The sequence below is a fragment of the Pseudonaja textilis genome, chromosome 9 (assembly GCF_049901715.1).
Source record: "Pseudonaja textilis isolate UNSWEBS1 chromosome 9, rPseTex1.2, whole genome shotgun sequence".
Classification (NCBI taxonomy): Eukaryota; Metazoa; Chordata; class Lepidosauria; order Squamata; family Elapidae; genus Pseudonaja; species Pseudonaja textilis.
Window position 1 is genome coordinate 341,837 of NC_141998.1, and position 17,473 is coordinate 359,309.

At 59.0% G+C, this 17,473-nt stretch overlaps 1 protein-coding gene across 7 annotated transcripts; it reads right to left on the reverse strand.

The window, feature by feature from the left end:
- Positions 1 to 10,018: 10,018 nt before the first annotated feature.
- Positions 10,019 to 17,298, reverse strand: C9H2orf42 (chromosome 9 C2orf42 homolog). Of its 7 annotated transcripts, none has more exons than XM_026715114.2 (9): positions 16,991 to 17,298; positions 14,020 to 14,845; positions 13,719 to 13,829; positions 13,507 to 13,608; positions 12,901 to 13,005; positions 12,198 to 12,305; positions 11,062 to 11,162; positions 10,697 to 10,859; positions 10,019 to 10,610 (listed from the first exon to the last, which is right to left on the reverse strand). In XM_026715114.2, exons 2-9 carry the CDS (start codon positions 14,831 to 14,833, stop codon positions 10,414 to 10,416), a joined length of 1,701 nt encoding a protein of 566 aa, XP_026570899.2. In that variant the 5' UTR covers positions 14,834 to 14,845; positions 16,991 to 17,298; the 3' UTR covers positions 10,019 to 10,413. The 7 variants fall into 7 exon arrangements, with proteins under 7 accessions (XP_026570899.2, XP_026570901.2, XP_087794713.1 ...); XM_026715116.2 differs by having other exon boundaries at positions 14,020 to 14,963; positions 16,991 to 17,094; XM_087938587.1 differs by lacking the exon at positions 16,991 to 17,298 and adding an exon at positions 15,080 to 16,912 and having other exon boundaries at positions 14,020 to 14,963.
- Positions 17,299 to 17,473: the final 175 nt, after the last annotated feature.

The following is a 17,473-nucleotide window of genomic DNA, read 5'->3' on the forward strand; positions in this document are numbered from 1 at the left end:
GAGGAGCCGGAGCTTCTCCTCCCCTGCCTCTCTCCTTCTCCGTTTCCTTCCTTGTTTTCTTGCACGTGGGGGGAGGGGGAGTCTCTCTGGGCGACCCTCTCAAAAGAGGAGGACCCCAAGCTAAGATGGAGCCAGAAGGGGCTGGGGCGCTCCAAGGGAGAGAGGGGAGGTCTGCCCCAGGGGAGCCCCTGGTGATGCCGGATGAGGACCCAGGAGCAGCAGCTGACTCAGCCTCTCCCCCACCCAGCCGAATTCTGCTCTAAATGTGACCCTCCTTCAAGGCTCTCCCAGAAAGCCTGCGGTTCTCATTTACAAAGTAGATCTTAATAGGAATAAATGACATTTATATGACGTCCAACTTCTGGCAACTTTGAGCCGTGGTCATCCAGGGATCCTTTGAGGAACCAGAGGCTACCTGCCTTCATCCTGGGCCCAAAGGGTGGCCAGACGGATTGGAGGCTGCTGGCCCAGCCCAGAGCGCTCGGCAGGCAGAGTCCAGGCAGAGGGGCCGTCAGGGCTGGATTCCCCCCTCTGCCATTTCTGGCTGCTGAGCAGAGGTCCCGGCTGGGCCAGGGAGCGGGAGGGGCTCTGATAGGCAGCCATGGGTGGAGGGGGACCTTTCCGTCCTGAACACAGGGAGACGTAGCACTGGCCTTTACTGCTCTCCGTCCACCTGTGCCACCCGCAGCTCCTTCCACGGCTGCAGCCTGGGCCGGCCTCCCCTTCCGTTCCAGAGGCAGCTGTGAGACCTGAATCCTTGCCCAGAATCTCGCACGTTGGCAAGCCGGCCATTTTTCCATTTGCAGAAGCTGAAGCAAAACCTCCCCGATACAAAGAGCCTGTTTGTGCAGGGAGTTTTTGGTTTCCCTTAGAGTTTCCCCTTTGAGTGATGCTCTTCTCCCTGAGCCAGAGACACGTGCAAAAAGAAGCAGGCCACTGCAAGCCACGGGCTTCGCTTTGTAGCCACCGCTCAGTGGGGGGAGACTGGGGCCCTCCTGCACGGCACTGTGGAGATTTCTCTGGAGACAGCAAGGAGCAGCCGTGGTTAGCAGAAGCAGCTGCAGGTGGCCCATTCCCGAAACTCTGCAAGGCTGGCTCCCTTTCCTGCCTGGCAGAATGCCAGGGACCAGGGCCTTCCCGTGGCTTCCCCAAAGGGCTCAATTGAAGAGGCAACCTGGTGGAGGAAGCATCCGCAAGGAAAAAACCGGTGGGCCCCCCAGCTATCCCGAAAGCTGGCTCTCTCCACGCGTTTCCAGGCACCCCCTGCCTCTCCCCGTTTCTTGCAGGGCACGAGGGTCCCACACTTCCCCATAAGGTTGAGGGAGAGATTAAAATGGGGCCATGCACTTTGGGGCTTCTTGTGTTTGGGGGAAGAGATGAGCTTCGTGGCTTATGTATGTAGGGGGTGTGGCGGATCTGGAAAAGCGATGAAACGGGTTCGAGGCCAGAGATCCATGCACCCGGGTGAGCTCTCGTTCCTGCCCATCTACCAGTTTGAAAGCGTGCAGATGTAAGTAGATGCTCGGGTACCACTTGGTGGAAAGTTAAGAGTGTCCTGGGAGCTTCCGCCTATAGTCATGCTGTACAACTGTTGGAAGAAAGATCCTTCTGGGTTCAGTTCCAAGGGGGAAGAAAGACACTGGAAACATGGTGGCGGCTTGGAAAGATGGCTTAATGGTGGACAGGACCACCTGCCTTGGCTGAAGAAAGAAGGCAAAAGGGCTGAGATGCTGAGAGACCCTTAGTTTTATAACCCCTGTTGGGCCTCACCTTCCTGTTTCCTGTTCCTGTGCAAGCAATGCATCCCATTGGCTGTCAGACTCCCAGGGGCGGGGTCTTAGCTAACCTGGTAGGCTTTGCCTGGACCACAGGGCTTCACCTGAGTGCTGGCTGACACGATCTTCCCAGGTGTCAGGTGGTGAGATGGGCAGAGGCCTTTGTTATATAGAATACTCCGGCCCAGGCCTTAATGGCCCACCCATTAACAAAGGTGGAGGTGAGCTTCTGCTTCTCTTTTTAGGGGAAATATTCTGCCTTTTTAATATTTCCTAGGAGATTTCCTTTTCCTAGGAGAGGAAGGGTGGGTTTTTACTTCCAACACAATTGTAACGCTGGCTCCCTTGGCCATGAAATGCAGATGAGCACCGGTCCTGGAGTTGTGCCCCCCGCCCCAGCTGACATGAGCATTGCTGTGAACCAGGCTCTGATGGGGCTAATGGTTGGGCAGAAACACAGTGGGGCCCCACGGCTTTTATTTCAGAAAGCCTTTAGATGTGCTTATTTTTCAAAACCTCACTTTTATCCTTCCTTTGGGTCATTTCCTTTTACCATACAAATGGTGCCATTCATGTGAAAAGTATAGAAATTGAATTGTATTTTTAAAATAAAGTTATATATAGTTTGATTTAAGGTATTATATTAGAATATGCATTTTTGTAAAGTTTTTCTTGGTTTTGCTCTTGAATTTTCCTATGTAAAGCAGTTATAAACACTACAGAAAATATAGATATATTCTGAAGCTCTTTTAAGTTTTCCCTTTATTCCCACCCCCCGCCATCACAATGATGGTCACCCCAGGGATAACGCTAACCCAGGCTTCAAGTTGCAGGCCCAGCCTCCCCCGCCCCCCATGGCCCCTGGGATGGTTGAGGACGATTGGCGGAGATCAGCGCCCTTCAGATGCTTTGCAGGGGGTCCCGTCGCCGCTGCTCCGAATGGGCTCCTCACCCAGGTTGCTCTCTCTTTCCTGAAGAACCCCCTTCCCCTGCTGGGAGGGGGGGGCCGCCTCGGGTGGGAGGGGGGCCAGCCCGGCTACCAGCCAGGCTGAGAAATTGTGTTTTTTCTCTGCCTAAGAGCGAGATCTCACTTTTCTCTCCACTGAGCCGTGTTTTGCGGGACAGGCCCAGGGGTCCCTATTGTCCGGGTCTTGAGCCGATCTTTTGGGCTGTTGGCTATTCCCCCCAGCTCGGTGTTGTCGGTAAATCTGATGTGTCCCCCTTCTGCCCCTCGTCTAGACCATTTATGGGAGCATCCTGGGCCCGGGAGGGGACGCCGCGTTGGCCTTCTGGAGGCTTCCCTCCCTGAGGACGAGACCCTGCAAGCGTTGAGTTGAAGAGAGAGAGAGACAGAGAGAGAGAGAGGGGTGGGGGGGAAGATGGGTGAGATGAAGAGACATACTGGAGCGTCCTCTGCAGCTGTACCACAGCTGGGGAGGGAACGAGTCGGCAGCTCTTGCTCTGTCAGTCTATGAGGTCTTGCAGCCAGTTTTGTTCCGGAAGTGAGTCGCACTGTTGTGATGCCTGTTTGTGTAGCAACCATGTGTCACGTTCCAAAATCACGTAGCCGAGATGGCCTCAAGGGGGTGTGTGAGATTTTAACCTCAGGCAGGAAATGAAGCCAGGTGATACTACCTGTGTGTAGCCGCCCTGTGAGCTGATGCTGAGGGTCCCCCCCACCAGATTGGGTTTCTGGGGAAACCAAAACTCTGAAACAACTCTTACCAGTTGAGGCCACAAAATCATTTCGAGGCCTGGAAGATGCACTTGGCCATTTCAGCTACTTTGGGGGGTTCTCCTCCAGGTGTGTGTGTGTGTGGGGGGGGTATGATCCTTTCAAAGGGTTTCCAATCCCCCTCCCCCGAATTGAGCAGGAACTATTATACAATGGTTGCATTTGCTGGGATCCTTGGCTGGTGGGACGGTTTTTGTTTGGCTTTCTTTGTGATGGGATCAACACAAAGGTACCGCAATACACAGCCGCCCGAGCTCTGGGCCAGGAGCCTTTGCGGAGGAGGCCAGGTGGGTGAAGAGCTGCTCTCAGAGAGGCCAGGGCTTCAACCAGGCTCCGGCCAAGCGTGGACAGTGGCCAAAGGTCCGGCCAAGGAACGGGAGCTGACATGGAGGCAAGGCCTTCATTTCCTAAAATGTCGATTTCAGGGATCAGCCGTAGCAACGATCAAGCTGGGATGACCTCCCCCCCCTCCTCGAATGACCCGGCCCTGTGCCCTGGCAGGAGCAGGCGGGAAGAGTTGGCCCATCGTCCTGGAGCTTGTAGGAGAGAGAAGCCAAATTCCCAGCTTCAGGCTTCAGTGGAGATGATGCTTCTCTCCGGCCTGTCAAGCCGGTCTCGATATTTAGGAGAGCTGGGACAGCTGGTTTGGCCGGTTGTGCTCATCTGCAGCTGGCATTGCGTCTGTCTTCCCTTTCTGCTTTGAGAGGAGGACCTGCCAGGCCCCGAGCCAGCCATGATTCACTAAGGTGTTTCCTCTGGATGACACACGAGGAGTGAGTTTTGGTTTCCTGCCCTTGTTTATTTATAAGCCTTGACCCACGTCCCTCCAGCCAGCCCAGCCCACAGATGAGGCGGCTCTCTGCCCTGGGGAGCCAGCAGGAATGCAGGCGGAAGTGGCCCTGGGATCCTTCGGGGGGGGAGGGAATTGGGGCTCCCCTCAGGGTCTCTTGCCAAGAGGCGCTGGCTGCACATGGCCGCACCGGAGCTGCTCCCCTCCACTCAGGAGAACACTGGGGGGGGGTCTTCCTCCACACCCCTCCAAAGTTGATGGGCCTCGGGGATTAACCCCATGACTGCAGTCACCACTCATGTGCCCCAGCCAGGCCCTCTGCACAGCCTCCTTTGCCTGGGGGGCTCAGCAGTTACTGCTTCTCCTGCCCCTCCCTGAAGGGCAGCCCGGCCCGCCAGCCGTGGCCAGTCAGCCCTCGAACCCAGCCATGGAGGGGACGGGAGGTGAGACACACTTGTCCTGAACCGGCTCCAGGCACAAAGAGTCCCCACCGCTGCCGCCAAGGGCTGTTCCAGCAGGTTCCCCTTATCTCCCTCAGGTGTCCCAGCCTGACCCTCCCTGGGGCTGGAGCCTGGAGGCCTCATCGTGGTTCCTTTTTGCCCAGGGGGCACGGGGATCCTGTCCCGGCCTGCCCCCCCCCCCCATCCTCTGCCTTGTGTTTCCGTCTGGGTCCTTGCAGCCGCCTGACTCACTGGCTGATCCCCTGGGCAGAGACGGTGCCTGGCTTCTTCCTGGTGCCTGGTCCCCCGTCCTCCGTCAGCCTGCGAGCAAGCAGAGAAGAACTAGGCAGGGCTGGGCCAAGTTATGGGGAGAGGAGCCCTGAATGGCCTGCATCGCAGGAGAAGCTGCCGGGGCTGCCGCCAGGGAAGCGCCGCACGCCTCCCCTCTGGCTGGCCAGGGCGGCTTCTCGAGGACGCTCTCCAGGACGGTCGGCTCCATTGCTCCAAGCCTCATCGTGGGGGTATCGGATGGCAGGTGGAGCCCAACATGGGATCTGAAGTGCGCTAGTTGGAGGCCACACCCGGCCCAAGGCAAGAAGGACACGTTGTTTCCGACTGAAGGAGCCAGGGAGGGAATATAAGGGGGAGGAGAATGACACAGGAGATAGAAAAAGTGCTGCGGCCCCAGACATCGTGCAGAGAAGAAGAAGAAGGAGGGAGGGGAAGGGCCTGGAGTCTGAGAGGCAGCTGCAGGCAGCCAGAGAGTCACGTTTCAAGGGAATTCCAGGCGGTGACTCAACAGCTTTGTGATCACAAGGACGGTGTGATCTCAGGGTTGAGACGGGTGCAAAAAACAGCTGATTATTCCTAACTGAAAAACATTCTTCCACTCCGAACACCAGGAGGAACCGAATGGCAACTGTAGCACACTGGATGGAACTGGTGGATGGGAAAGGTGCTCCCCCCACCCCCCCACCCCCCCGCCGCTCCTCGTGGTTCTTGCCCCGACTGGCTAAGGCTCTCCGAGTTCACCAGCCCTTCCCGACCTGGCTCCGGGTTGCTTCTCTCCTGGATTAGTTTCTTCTTGTCCTGCCCCTGGGTGCTGTGGTTGACCCCCACCTTCTCTGGGACTGTTTTGCACAAATTAAAGGCGAATCTGTGAACAAAGGATGAAATCTCTCCCTGTGGTCCAATCCAAAGAGATTAAGGCAGGTTAACCCATGAAATGCCCTTGAAGGAACACCCCAATTACTTGATGCATCGTTTATTTAATTTTCTCCTCCCTCTTAAGGCTGTGCCTGTCTTTCTCCACGCAGGCTTACACTTTTTCCTGTGATGGATTAACAAATGGAATAGATTGCATTACTTTCTTTTGCACAGTTGAAACCAGCAAGGCCCAAAGAAGAAATAGATTGCAGTTACAGGAAAGCCGATTCCAGGTATTGAAACAGTAATTGACAGAGGAAGTTCTCCTAGAACCATCTTGTGACATCACAGCCATTGCAAGAAATGCTTTGCTTTTGTTTAACTCATTTCCTTCCTTTTGATCATAAAGTGTGTTGCATCATACCCTTCTCAAGGAAAAACTGAGTAATATTTTCAACTGATGCAAAAAGTTGGGCAGTTTCTCACTTTCCCAAGGAATTTAGCAACCAAGCCTTGGTGGAGGCTTTTGGAAACCTATTGGGGCATATATTTACCATTGTGGAATAGTTAACCTGTAGCCTCCGCTTCTATCTAACATTTTTTATTGGTAGCTCTAGGTCTAAACAAAGTTGATTACCTGAGCCCAAAGGCAGCGCTCTTGCTCTGGGGGAGAGGGACAGAGAGGGATGAACTTGCTAAGCAACCAAGTTGGTCTGGAAGAAAAAGTACACAAAACTCTTTCTGAAGGCTATTTTTGCATGACCTGCACTTTCACAAGGGCAGAGTGCATTATCTCTATCTCTGGGTATAATTGGATGAAGGACAACCTTTAAGGTTGGACTGTCAGATTGACACACTTCGTATTTGGGGGTAGCCACCACGACTGGCTTCTTCGCTGGGAGCTTGCAACCAATGATGAAAACCCCCTTTAGGCCTCAGGCTGAAGCTTCCACTGCTCTTAAGGTGGCCTCCCACAAAGGAGGGTGGGGGTGGCTCCCAGCACCAGCCCCGGCAGAAACAAGCTCCCTCCGCAGTGGCCAGCTCTGGAGGGCCACCTTGGCCTGGTGGCCTCCCTTTCCTGCCTCCTGGGGAGAGCTAAGCTGCTGCTGTGGCAGCGGCTCGCTTTGTTCTCGTGATACGGACGCTTCCCGAGTCAGAGAATCCGTGGCCACTGCAATCCCTGGTAAAGCGCCCGGAAGAGCTTGGCCTCCCATCCGCCCTCCCAGCCTTGCCCCGCGATCTGTCTTCCTGGAATCAAAGGCCTTGCCCCTCAATTCTGCGAGGAAAAGTTTCTCTTCAGGTGGTAGGGAAGGGCTCTTCGGTCCCACCTGAGGCTGTCTTGCTCGGAGGCCAGGTGGGGCCTCGGTCTCCCCTCATCCGCTTTGGTTCCAGAGGCTCCGGCCATCGGCCTTGCGCTTCTCTGCCTCAGAGCCGGATACCTGAGGAGGGGGTCTCTGCAGGGCAGAAATATTAGTTCCCCTGATTTGGGAAATGACTACTTCCTGTTGCTTCCATCCTAGTGGCAGTTTCCTTCCTTCCTCAATCTAGTTGTAGGATCGGCTTGAGCAAGTATCGTCTTGTGCCTCTACCCTTGGAAGGCGAGAGTTAGAAGGTACCTTGGAGATCTTCTAGTCCAACCCCCTGCCCTGGCAGGAGATCCTATACCATTCTGGACTTTCTTTGGGCTTGATGGGATGGTCAGCAGAGCAAATCACTATTTTCTCGGATGGCCCATCCTTAGCAGAGCTTATCCCTCAAAAGATTGTTGGGACATTTATTGATTTATTTTTCATTAAATTTATTTATTTATTAAATTTACCACAGGGTAACCCTGGGAGACTTACAGTATAAAAACATAAAACTACATAAAACCTAATAATATAAATAGGTAAAGGTTTCCCTGTCAGTCAGGTCCGGCACGCGTCATGTGCTTGCTTGTCTCCGTTTCTTGGCCGAGGGAGCCAGGTTGTCCAAAGACCCTTTCCAAGGGCATGAGGCCAGCATGACTATATGCCAAGGCGCCCAAAACGCTGCTGCCTGCCCACCGAAGGGAGGCCTATTAATCTACTTATATTTGCAGGCTTTTGAACTGCCAGGTGGGCAGGAGCTGGAGCAAGGAACGGTGCTCCCCCCATTGCGCAGAGCTCGGGTCTCGAGCCCTGTCTGTCAGCTCTTCAGCTGGCAATCTCAGCATCCTTAACCACTGAGCCATTGTGCCCCCTACTGCAGAGGTCTACAATGTCTAACAAGGGCACAATTGGTACAGACCAGAAGAAAAGCTGAAAGAAACCCAGCAGTGGCTTTTACCTCGCCTCTTGGTCAGCAATTCCCTCTCTGTCTTTCTTGGACCCAGAGGCTCAGCTGTTTCCTGGTGCCAGATTTTGTTAGAAATGTTTTCCTTTCAGTTTTGGGGGGGTGGAATATCCCCACACTGAGCAGCTTTGGAGATAGTTTTGCCCCAGGGAATATATTTTGTTTAATGCTTAATGAAGATGAACGGACAGCAGGGGATGAAAGACTGTGGCCTTCACCTATGAAACATCGGCTGTGAAATGGTTAAAATGTATGTATGGGATGTTACTGGATGATAGTTTTCTCTACCACGGCTGGAGGGGGGGGGGGAACCTCCTAATCTGGCAGGAAATCCAGACTTCAGAAATTCATGGTGTCCTTTTTGCATTTGTCAGGTTACCTCAACAGTGCAAACATTAAACTGGTGGCATCTTTTGGGCAGCGTCCTTGTGCCAGGCAAGCCTCCCCATGACAGGGCCCGAGAAAAGCCGCCCGGAGCCCTTCCCCGTTTCTTCAGACCATCCGGGGAGGGGAGAGAGCCCAGCTGGCCTCCTTTTTCCCTCCCTTCCCTGAGACCCCCCCCTCCTCCTCCTTTCCTGGTTTTGGCCCCACTGGGCTTAGAAAGGTGGCTTAGAGCGCCCCCTGCTGGGCAGAGGAGCAGAGCAGGGAAAAGGGGGCGGGGGGCTGCTGCTGGCCGCAGACCGGCTCCCCTCCTCTGGAGGAAGCAGGGAGGGAGAGACTCGCCCAGCGGGAGCCGGTTTCAGGGGAAAGGAGTCCCCGGGTGGAGGGTCTCTGCTTGTGCCTCATATCCAAAGTGTTCCACGAAGACCCTTCAAAACACTGGCTCACACGTCAACCGTCATCTTGGCTTACGTTTATTTAAACTGTCCCATCCTGGATGTGCCGCAATCACCGGGTCTAGGATTGTTTCCCACCTGTTTGTTAGCCTAAGCCACAAGAAAGGCACCTGCGGGCCTCGCTCCAAAGATCCTGGCAGGAGAGAGCGACTTTCGCTCCCCTGGGCTGCCCTTTCCGCAGAGGTCGGGGGGGCTTCTCCCTCCCGGCTGCCAAGCCACGGGAGGTAGAACCAGCTCCCCCATTTAGTCTAAGCGGCCGGAAGCCGTTTCCCTCGCCTCTTCCCAGCAGGTTAGAAAGTCTGGGAAAGCAGCTGTGGGCAAAGCTGGAAGTCAGAAGTTCCCCTTCCACGGGGCACAGCCGTCCACCCCAGCTGGATGCTTCTCACCGCAGCCTCTCCAGATGGACGCCAGGAAGGCTCACGCCAACCGAGGCTCCTCGTCTTCAGCTCTGGATGTCCCAACAGAAAAATGGCTCTGGGCAACTCTGAGCGCCTGCCGCCCCTGGGCCCATCGGAGGAGTCCACCTCCCTTGGCGTGGTTGGAGGCCAGGGGCTGTGGAGGAGGCTGTCCCAGGGCCCTCGGCGGCAGATCCCCTCTGAGGAGGAACAGCTGCCTCCCTGTCCATCCCAGGGCACGGAGGGGCTGCAAGGCTACTCATGAGGTGGTCGTCCCGCTCCTCCTCACAGGGAACACCTGGAGGGGGAGGAGCTGTGGGGGCTTCCAGTCTTGGACGGGAGGAATGGCCTCTTGGCTTACACTCCCCGGCTTTGTGGGCTACTTTGCCTTGTGGAGTCGCTTCGCCGCGTGGACTGGGCTTGGCAGCCTGCTCCTTGCCCTGTGAGCATGGCCCGGCCTACCCAGGGGGCCTCCTTTGCCACACAGGGGCCGTTGTCTGGGGGGGGGGGCTCAGGGGGGCTGCCTTCAAGGGGGCGGGGAGAAGGTAAACATACTTGCGGCCTCCCCTGTTGAACTTCTAGCAGCTGCCAAGGGATTCACTTTCTTTTATATGCCTGACTAATCTCGCAACATTGCCATGGCCTTAACTTAAATTTATTTTAAAAATATGCCAGTAAAGGGATTGTAGCATCCAGGCCCTTTGAGCCGCCGCAGTAACAGCCACCTCTCCTCTCGGGGAGGAAGGAAGCACCGAAGACAGCTGAGGCGCTTAGGTGGGCTGGGGATCCGGGGAGGGCCAATTCCACGATCCGGCAAGGCTGGGAAGTGGAGGGAGAAGCTCCTTGAGAACAGAACGTGGTCAGCGGTGAGGACACCTGAGAGGGCAGCTCTTCCGGTCAGTGGCTGGGAGGCAGCAGGACAGGCCGGCCGGCCGGCCATGAAACGCCCGGTGCAGCTGTGCATGCAGAGGCAGGTGAGGAGCTCAAGGGAAGGTGAGGATCTCCAGGGCCTGCTGCTCCAGGGAAGGACGCTGGTCCTGGTAGTTGGCGGGGTGACCGTTCCTGTAGTGGCCGTACTCAAATTTGATCCTCAGTTCGCCAATTTTGGACAGGGGGAGGATGTCTGGGATCCACTCAATGATGAAAGGCGTCGGCTCCTTTTGATCCGGGGACGTGTTACCTAAGAGGAGGAAAATGAGAGGAGCCACTTCCCAGCCACATCGGGGGGGGGGGAGGAGGGGGGGAGCCAGCTCTGGGCACACTTACCAACTTTCAAGAAGGTTTTCAGTTCCAGGGGGCGAAGGACCGGCTGCTTCTCCAGGCGTCCGTAGGTCTCGGCGATGCTCTCCACCTCCACTTTGGGGCACCTGAAAGGCTCGTAGGTCCCATCCCGGTTCTGGATGAAGCTGCGGGTTATTTCCAGAGGCATCTGGAAAGAGAGGAGATGAGCAGCATCCCCAGAGAAACCTTCCCCACCTCACTGCAGAAGGAAGGAAATGTTTGCTCCAGAAGAGGAGATCTAGAAAGTTTGAAACCGGTGAGAAGACCGGGAGAGGCTCCTTCCTTCGTCTCTCCCCAAACACGCCCGATGCTTCTTCCTCGGCTCGGAAAAGGAGGGAAACGGGGCTCACCTCAGGGGTGTCGAAGATCTGCTTGACCTGCAAGATGTTGGTGAGGTGCCACGTATACTTGGAAAAGGTTCCCAGCGGTAAGGCGTCTTTGCGGACAAAAGCTGGAAGCAAAACATCGGCCGGTGATGTATAACCACATACCTGTTTCTGGGCGTTTTGTGCTAGTGAGATTATAACCATGTTAAATAAAAGCAGGTCGAAGGCCTAGGGAACAACCCAAATAAAAGCATCTCCCTGGTTATCGTGAAGCGACAGGACCCATCAAGCCAACAAATACATCTGAGCCAAACAGACCCTCCTCTCTTTGGCCAGAAGGGGGAAAAGGGGAGAGGGTGCCAAGCGTATGTGTGGGAGCTTCAGGATCTCTGAGGGGCCCCCTCCCCTTTTGCAGAAGGCCCCACCACCCCTTTCTTAGGGATCCTGAGGAGGGGAGGGGAGGGGCCCTCAGAGATCCTGAAGCTGGGAAGCCCGGGAGAAATCCAGTCCAAAGCAGCAGCAACCAGGGGCAGCTCGGCTCATATCAGGCTGGTTCGTAGGATAGGAAGGCGGTGGGGGGGGGGGAATGCCTTGGAAGAGCCCCCCCCCCCCCAGCCTTCCCTCTGCAGCCCAGGCCCCTTCAGCAACCAATGCCCCCACACATCAGGGGCTTTCTCCCGGCCAGCCAAGCGCAGGCACCGGCCAAAGCAGCCTCTCCCATCAGGACCAAAGAGTGGCCGGCCAACACGCCCCGCCTGCTCTCAAAACTGGCCACTGGGGAACACGGTTCCAACCCCCTGGGCCACCCCCTGGGTCTGGGGAGGGGAATGCCCAGGGAGGGTCGTTGGGCTGAGGGTGTCCATCAGCCGCGAGCCCTGCGCTCTTGGCCAGTCGAGCGAGGGAGGCGGCTCCCCCCCCCCGGGCCAGCCGCAGCCTCAACTGCCCAGTGGTCAGAGCCCAGGAGGGCTGAGGGAGCAGCGGCGGAGGACGGCTCCATTGCTTCACGGCTTCTGCACAGATGCCGGCAGCTGCAAAGCAGAGTGGCGGCCACAGAGGCCTTCGGCTGGCTGAGTTTGTGTCCAGCCCAGGAGAAGCCGGGGTGTGCGTGCGTGTGTGTGTGTGCGTGAGCCGTGGGGGGGAAACGCTCTGGAGACCAGCACCTGTCGTCGAGTTGGGGAGCCGCATCTTGATGCTCCCGAGACCGATGCGCTGCTGGAGAGCCTCGAAGAAGGTCTGCGGGATGTGGAAGACCAGGGGCTCCGGCTTGCCTACGGGGAACACGCAAACCCAGGGAGCCTCCGCTGAAGCTTCTGTGCCTTCTTGAAGGGGAAGCAGCAGCCTCAACGGGCCACGGAGGAAAGGAATGGCCTTGAGGGGCGGGGGGAGAAGGGGGGCCTAAGCCCCAGCGGAGAAAAGGTCTCGCGGGGGGGGCGGGGGGGGGACTTTCCCTGCAGCCTCAGAGGAGCGCAGGTCCGCGTGGCAGAGGTTGCCCAGCCGGGTCTTTCTGGCCAGCAAAACCTTCCAGAAGTTTGGGGACTCCCCAAACCTCCGCCGGGCTGGTCCCTAGAGCCCGACCGCCAGCCTGGGAAAGGCCCTGCAAGAACCTTCCCCGCTGAGGCGGCCTGCCTGGGACCGGCCCGCTCTGAGCAGAAGGGGAGAGAAAGGCCACGGCAGGAAAGAGAGCAGGCCCCCCGGGCTCCGCCCAGCCGTGGCCCCGGCTGCTCTCGTGGCTCCCAGGTGGGCCCCGAGGGCAGGGCCCCAATGGGGCCAGCTGGAGGCCACGAGGGAGGCTCGCTCTTCCTCTGGCCCTGACGGGGCCCCCTCGGCTAAGGGACCTTTCGGAGGCTGCCGGGAAGGACTCACCGTCAAACTGGTAGTGCATGGCCTGGTGGATCCGCTCCGTGACGCTGGCCAGCCACTCCAGGAAGGACAAGGCCACCTGCGACTCCTCCAGCACCTGAGTGCCAGCTAAGCGAAAGGAAGGCAGGAGCAGCTGCGAGTCTCGCTCCCCCGCCCGCCAGCACCCTGGGGCGAAGCAGCAGCCCTCGCAAGGGAGGGCAGGAAGCCCCCAAAGGACACCCCCCGCTTTGGAGTCTGAAATGTCCTTCCAGGGGACTTTGAGCCCGGCTCTTTAGGGTGGCCTCCCCAGGGCTCTCCTGCCTCCTGTGCTCCTCCCCATCGCCTCCACCCTGACCATCCCCGACTCTCCCCTCGTGTCCCAAAGGTGGGCGGGCAGGCGGGTGGGCATCCTCCCTGGCATTCCACGCACACCCCACTGGACTAAAACCCGGCGGACCTCTGGCTTCTCTTCTCCGCCACGGACATTTTCCAGCCAGGAGGCCCTGTTGCTCCTTCCCGCTTCGTGTGCAAGTGCACGGCTGGCCGTCTCAGCCCCAGCGAAGGGCCCTGGACGGCCTTCCCAACAGCCTGGCCTAAGCTTGAGGGGGGGGGGCATCTGGATGAACTCACATTGCCTTTTCAGGGATGCAACGGCCGCCTTCTTCAGGCCGTTCTTCTGCAGGGAGCTGCTTGCCAGATCCTGAGACAAGGGGGTGCTGCTGGCTGGCATGCCTGCAAGGCCAGATGGGACCCCATCAGAACCAGGCCGAGCCTGGCCTGGCCTCTCTGGGGCATGGAGCCTGCATCCACCCAGGAAAGCAGCCGGCGCTGGAGCTCCTCACCCGGCCCTTCGTCCTTCTTCTTGCGCTTCGCTTTGGAGGCCACCAGGTTTCCCGAGGGCAGAGGGGATGCCGGCTGGGAAGCAAGCGGAGCCCTTGCCGGGGGTATCAGCCCTGCAGTTGGGGCAGAAAAGCGGCTGCTCCGTTTCTGAGAAGAGCCGGGGAGCCCCTGCGGGCCGGCAACTCCCCACCCAGCTGCCCCCCAAAGCCAGGCCTGCCTGGGCGCTTCTGTGGCCAACCGTTGGTCCATGCCAGAGGGTCCCCTCCCCACCCAGGGGCCGCCCAGCCCCGCAGGCACACCTACCGCCAGGCTCGCTGCTGAGGAAGTCCCCAAACTCCTCGGCTAAAGCCTCGTCGCTGGCAAAGGCACAGAGGCAGGCGAAGAAATGGATGCACCTGTGGCTGCCCTCCTGGGCGGCCTTGCTGGCCCTCAAGGACTGGCAGGGGCAGAAGAAGTGGGGCCCCGCAGGGCCCTTGGGGCCAGACCTGGGGGCAAAGGTGAGATGGAGGTAGCCCAAGCCGTGCTTGGGGCCGGCCTTGCCCTTGACCACCAGCACGTTCTTGGTGACCCTTTGGACCAGGGGCCCCGTGGGCTGGGTGGCCAGCTCCCAGAGGGCCTGCTTGGTCTGGGGCGAGACCTGCATGGCGTTCAGGACGGAGCTCTTCAGGGTCAGGGGGGTGGCCTCCGCCTGGCAGCCCACGGCAAGCTTCAGGTGCTGGCACTGGTTCTCCGCCACCCCTTGGGACACTGCCTTCAGGCACGCTGGGAGGTAGCAGCGCCCAGAGCTGAGCTGGGTGAGGAGGGTCCCATCCACCGTTTGGATGGTGGTCTCCGAGACGCCCAGCTCCACGAAGCACCGATACTCGGGGCCCCGGTCCCTCTGCCGCACCGAGTACACCTGGAGGTCTGAGCCGGTGATGATCTTGACGGCGTCAACGCCAGCCGGCTTCCGTGAGCCGTAGCGGAAGACGGTGCCACAGGTCTTGTTTTTGCAGCTCAGCCCACGCGTGCCGTTGTAGGTGCCACATCGGGGGCATTTCCGGATGCCTCTCAAGGTCGCTTTCCCCAGGTCGGATAAGAAAGCCGGGACTTTGCTCCTGGGGGAGCCGGAGTCCATCCTTCAGGGAACCTGGGCCAAGGAGGAGTGCGGTCAGCAGGAAAGGAAACCCTGCCCGAGTCCTCGGGGGACCCTTCTGGGATGGACTTAAACGGTTTTCCTGGGAATATTTGCCATCTCCAGTTCTTGCCTGAGGAAGAAAAGCACCAGAAATGGACTGCAGAAATTAGTGGGTCAGTGAAATGCTGTGGACGTTGTCTACTTAGATCTCAGTAAAGCATTTGGATAAAGTAGACCACAACTTACTTCTTGGCAAGCTAGAAAAATGTGGGATAAACAGCCCTACCACCAGGTGGGCTTGCAACTGGCTGACAAATCGTGTCTCAACAAGCAGCCCCTCGAGGAACCTAATGGAATTACGTACCCCGAGGTTCTGTTTCAGGACAATCCTGTTCACTCCCTTCCCAAACCATCTGACTGAGGGACTTGAAGGGCAACTCAGCGGATCTTCAGACGACACTAAGCTGGCAGGAACAGCCAACAGTCCAGAAGATCTTGACAGACTTGAACACTGGGCCCTATCTAGCAAAATGGAATTCAACATACGATAAAACTAAGGTGCAGACGAGGTGAAACTTGGCTTAAAGCAAGTCACTGTGAGAGGGATCTTGGAGCTCCAAGACAGGGGGTGTGCCATCTCCTAAAATGGAGGAGGACACGTCTTCACAACTGTTCCCCAGAGGAGCTGGCTGAACTGATCGGAGCCGCAGGAAAAGAAACCCGAGGCCTAAAGCAACAAAGAGAGGCTGGAAACACCCCCCCACCCCCACCCCCGGCCTTCCCCACCATCCGATGGCCCACCATTGCCAGGAGACGGTGTGGATCACCAAGGGGTCCAGCCCTGAGCCGAGGGCCCGTGGGCAGCCGCTCTGAGCCGGTCCCAGCCCTGCAGGGCACGGGGAAGGGCGGAACGCCCCAGGATTCTGGTGGTGTCACAATGAAGGCCCAGGCAGGTGCCCCGCCCCCACCCCAGCAGGACCCCCTCCCTGGCCCCGGGAGGAGGTGGGGGCCAGGAAGCCTCTTCTTCTCCTTGGGAGCAGCCCTGAAGAGGGGTCGGGCCAAACGCTCAGCAGTTGGGGAGGGAGGATCCCGTGGGGGGTGCAAGGCCAGGGCCAGCTAGGGGGTGTGGGGGGGGCGGCGGGGGGGCGTGATCCCCAAGCACAGGGAGCTGCAAGGGGGGAGCTGTGGGCGCAGCAGCAGCAGCAGCAGCAGCGATGGCACCGGGCGGCTGGAGTGGGCAGGATGGGCCCCTTCAGCCTCTGCAGGGCGATTTTAAGGGCAGAATGAAGGGCCTCGACTCCCTGAGCGGAGGAGGGACTCCTTGGGGGCCTCCGAAGCCCCGGGCCGCAGCCTCCCCGGCAGGGAGTTTGGCGCTCGAAGAGGTGCCGGAGGGGGTCGCGGGGGGACCCTCGGTACATGCAACATGGGCTTCGGCCACCCTGCCCAAGGGAGGCGGCTCTGGGGGCCGGGGGGGAACGGAGGGCTCCGGAAGGCAGGGAAGGAGGCCCAACCCAGGGCGGCGAACCGGGGACCCCGAAATCCAGGGATCGGGAGGCGCCGGAAGGGCCTGGGGGCCACCCGGCTGCAGGGGAGGCGAAGCGGCCGCCCCCTCCTCCCCTTGGACTGCCCGGCGAAAGGGGCGGACTAGAGGACCTCCGGAGCCCCCGCGCTTTTCATGCGCCGCCAAAGGCCGCCCGCGGGGAGACGCCGGGCTCGCTCCGGACTTCCTCCCCCGCAGCCAGCGCGGCCACCGAAGGGGGGTCTGGAGGGGGAGTTTCCCGGCCTGGGGGCCAGGGCGACGGGGACGCGGGCCAACACCTCCGGGAAGCCTCTCCGGGCCGAGCGAGGAGGGCCTGACCGGGGCGCTTCGTGTCCGGCCCGGGCGCCCGTTCCCGGCTGATCGCAAACTGGACTGTTATAAAATGGACGGACTTCAACTCCCAGAACGGCCCAGGCAGCATCGCCCCTGCTGGGAATTCTGGGAAGTGGAGTCCAAACACCCGGAAGCTGCTCCGCGCTGCCCGACCGTTTCTGACGTCACGCGCTACCGCCGCTCGCCTCCCCCGGCAACCCAGGAGCGCCAGGCCGCGCCTCGTCATTTCCTGCCCTCACGCCCCCCCCCTCCGGCCCCGGGGATCCCCTCTGCGTCGCCTTTACCTGGCGGCCCCCCCTCCCCACGTCCCGGCCCGGCGGCCGGCGAGGAAAGGCGGCGATCGGCGTCCACGATGGCTTCTTACAAACGGCTCGCGAAATCCTTCTGTAACGAGGGCTCTCATTGGCCGGGCCGGGCCGGGCCGCGCGAAGCACCACGGGAGACGGAGTCCGGGCCCCGCTCGTCCGGAAGAGGCACGTGGCGCTCTCCATCCAGGGGAGCCGTCGGGGTTTCTCCGTTGTGCGCCCCCCGCCGGCGGCGTCCCGGGGTTTGGGGAGCCGTGCCGTCCCCCCTTCCCCGAAGCAAGTCTGGAATCGCCCAACACCGAAAGCATTTGGCACGTACAAGGCTGAAGGGGAGCTGACGTCTTTTATTAAGATCCTCGGGGCTTGTGCAAAGCCAGCGGGGCTTCTGGAGGAAGTTCTTCAACTTCTGTACATAAGTATCAAAACACGCGCGCTTAACGGAAGCGGCCAAAGTCCATAGAG

Bases quoted from the DNA above. Each gene is read 5' to 3' on its own strand.
- C9H2orf42 (XM_026715114.2), bottom strand. From the start codon at position 14,833: ATGGACTCCGGCTCCCCCAGGAGCAAAGTCCCGGCTTTCTTATCCGAC. The intron at 13,830-14,019 runs GTAGGTGTGCCT...CCCCAACTGCAG, and splicing joins CCTCAGCAGCGAGCCTGGCG to GGCTGATACCCCCGGCAAGG. The intron at 11,163-12,197 runs GTGCTGGTCTCC...TTTTGCTTCCAG, and splicing joins GCTCCCCAACTCGACGACAG to CTTTTGTCCGCAAAGACGCC.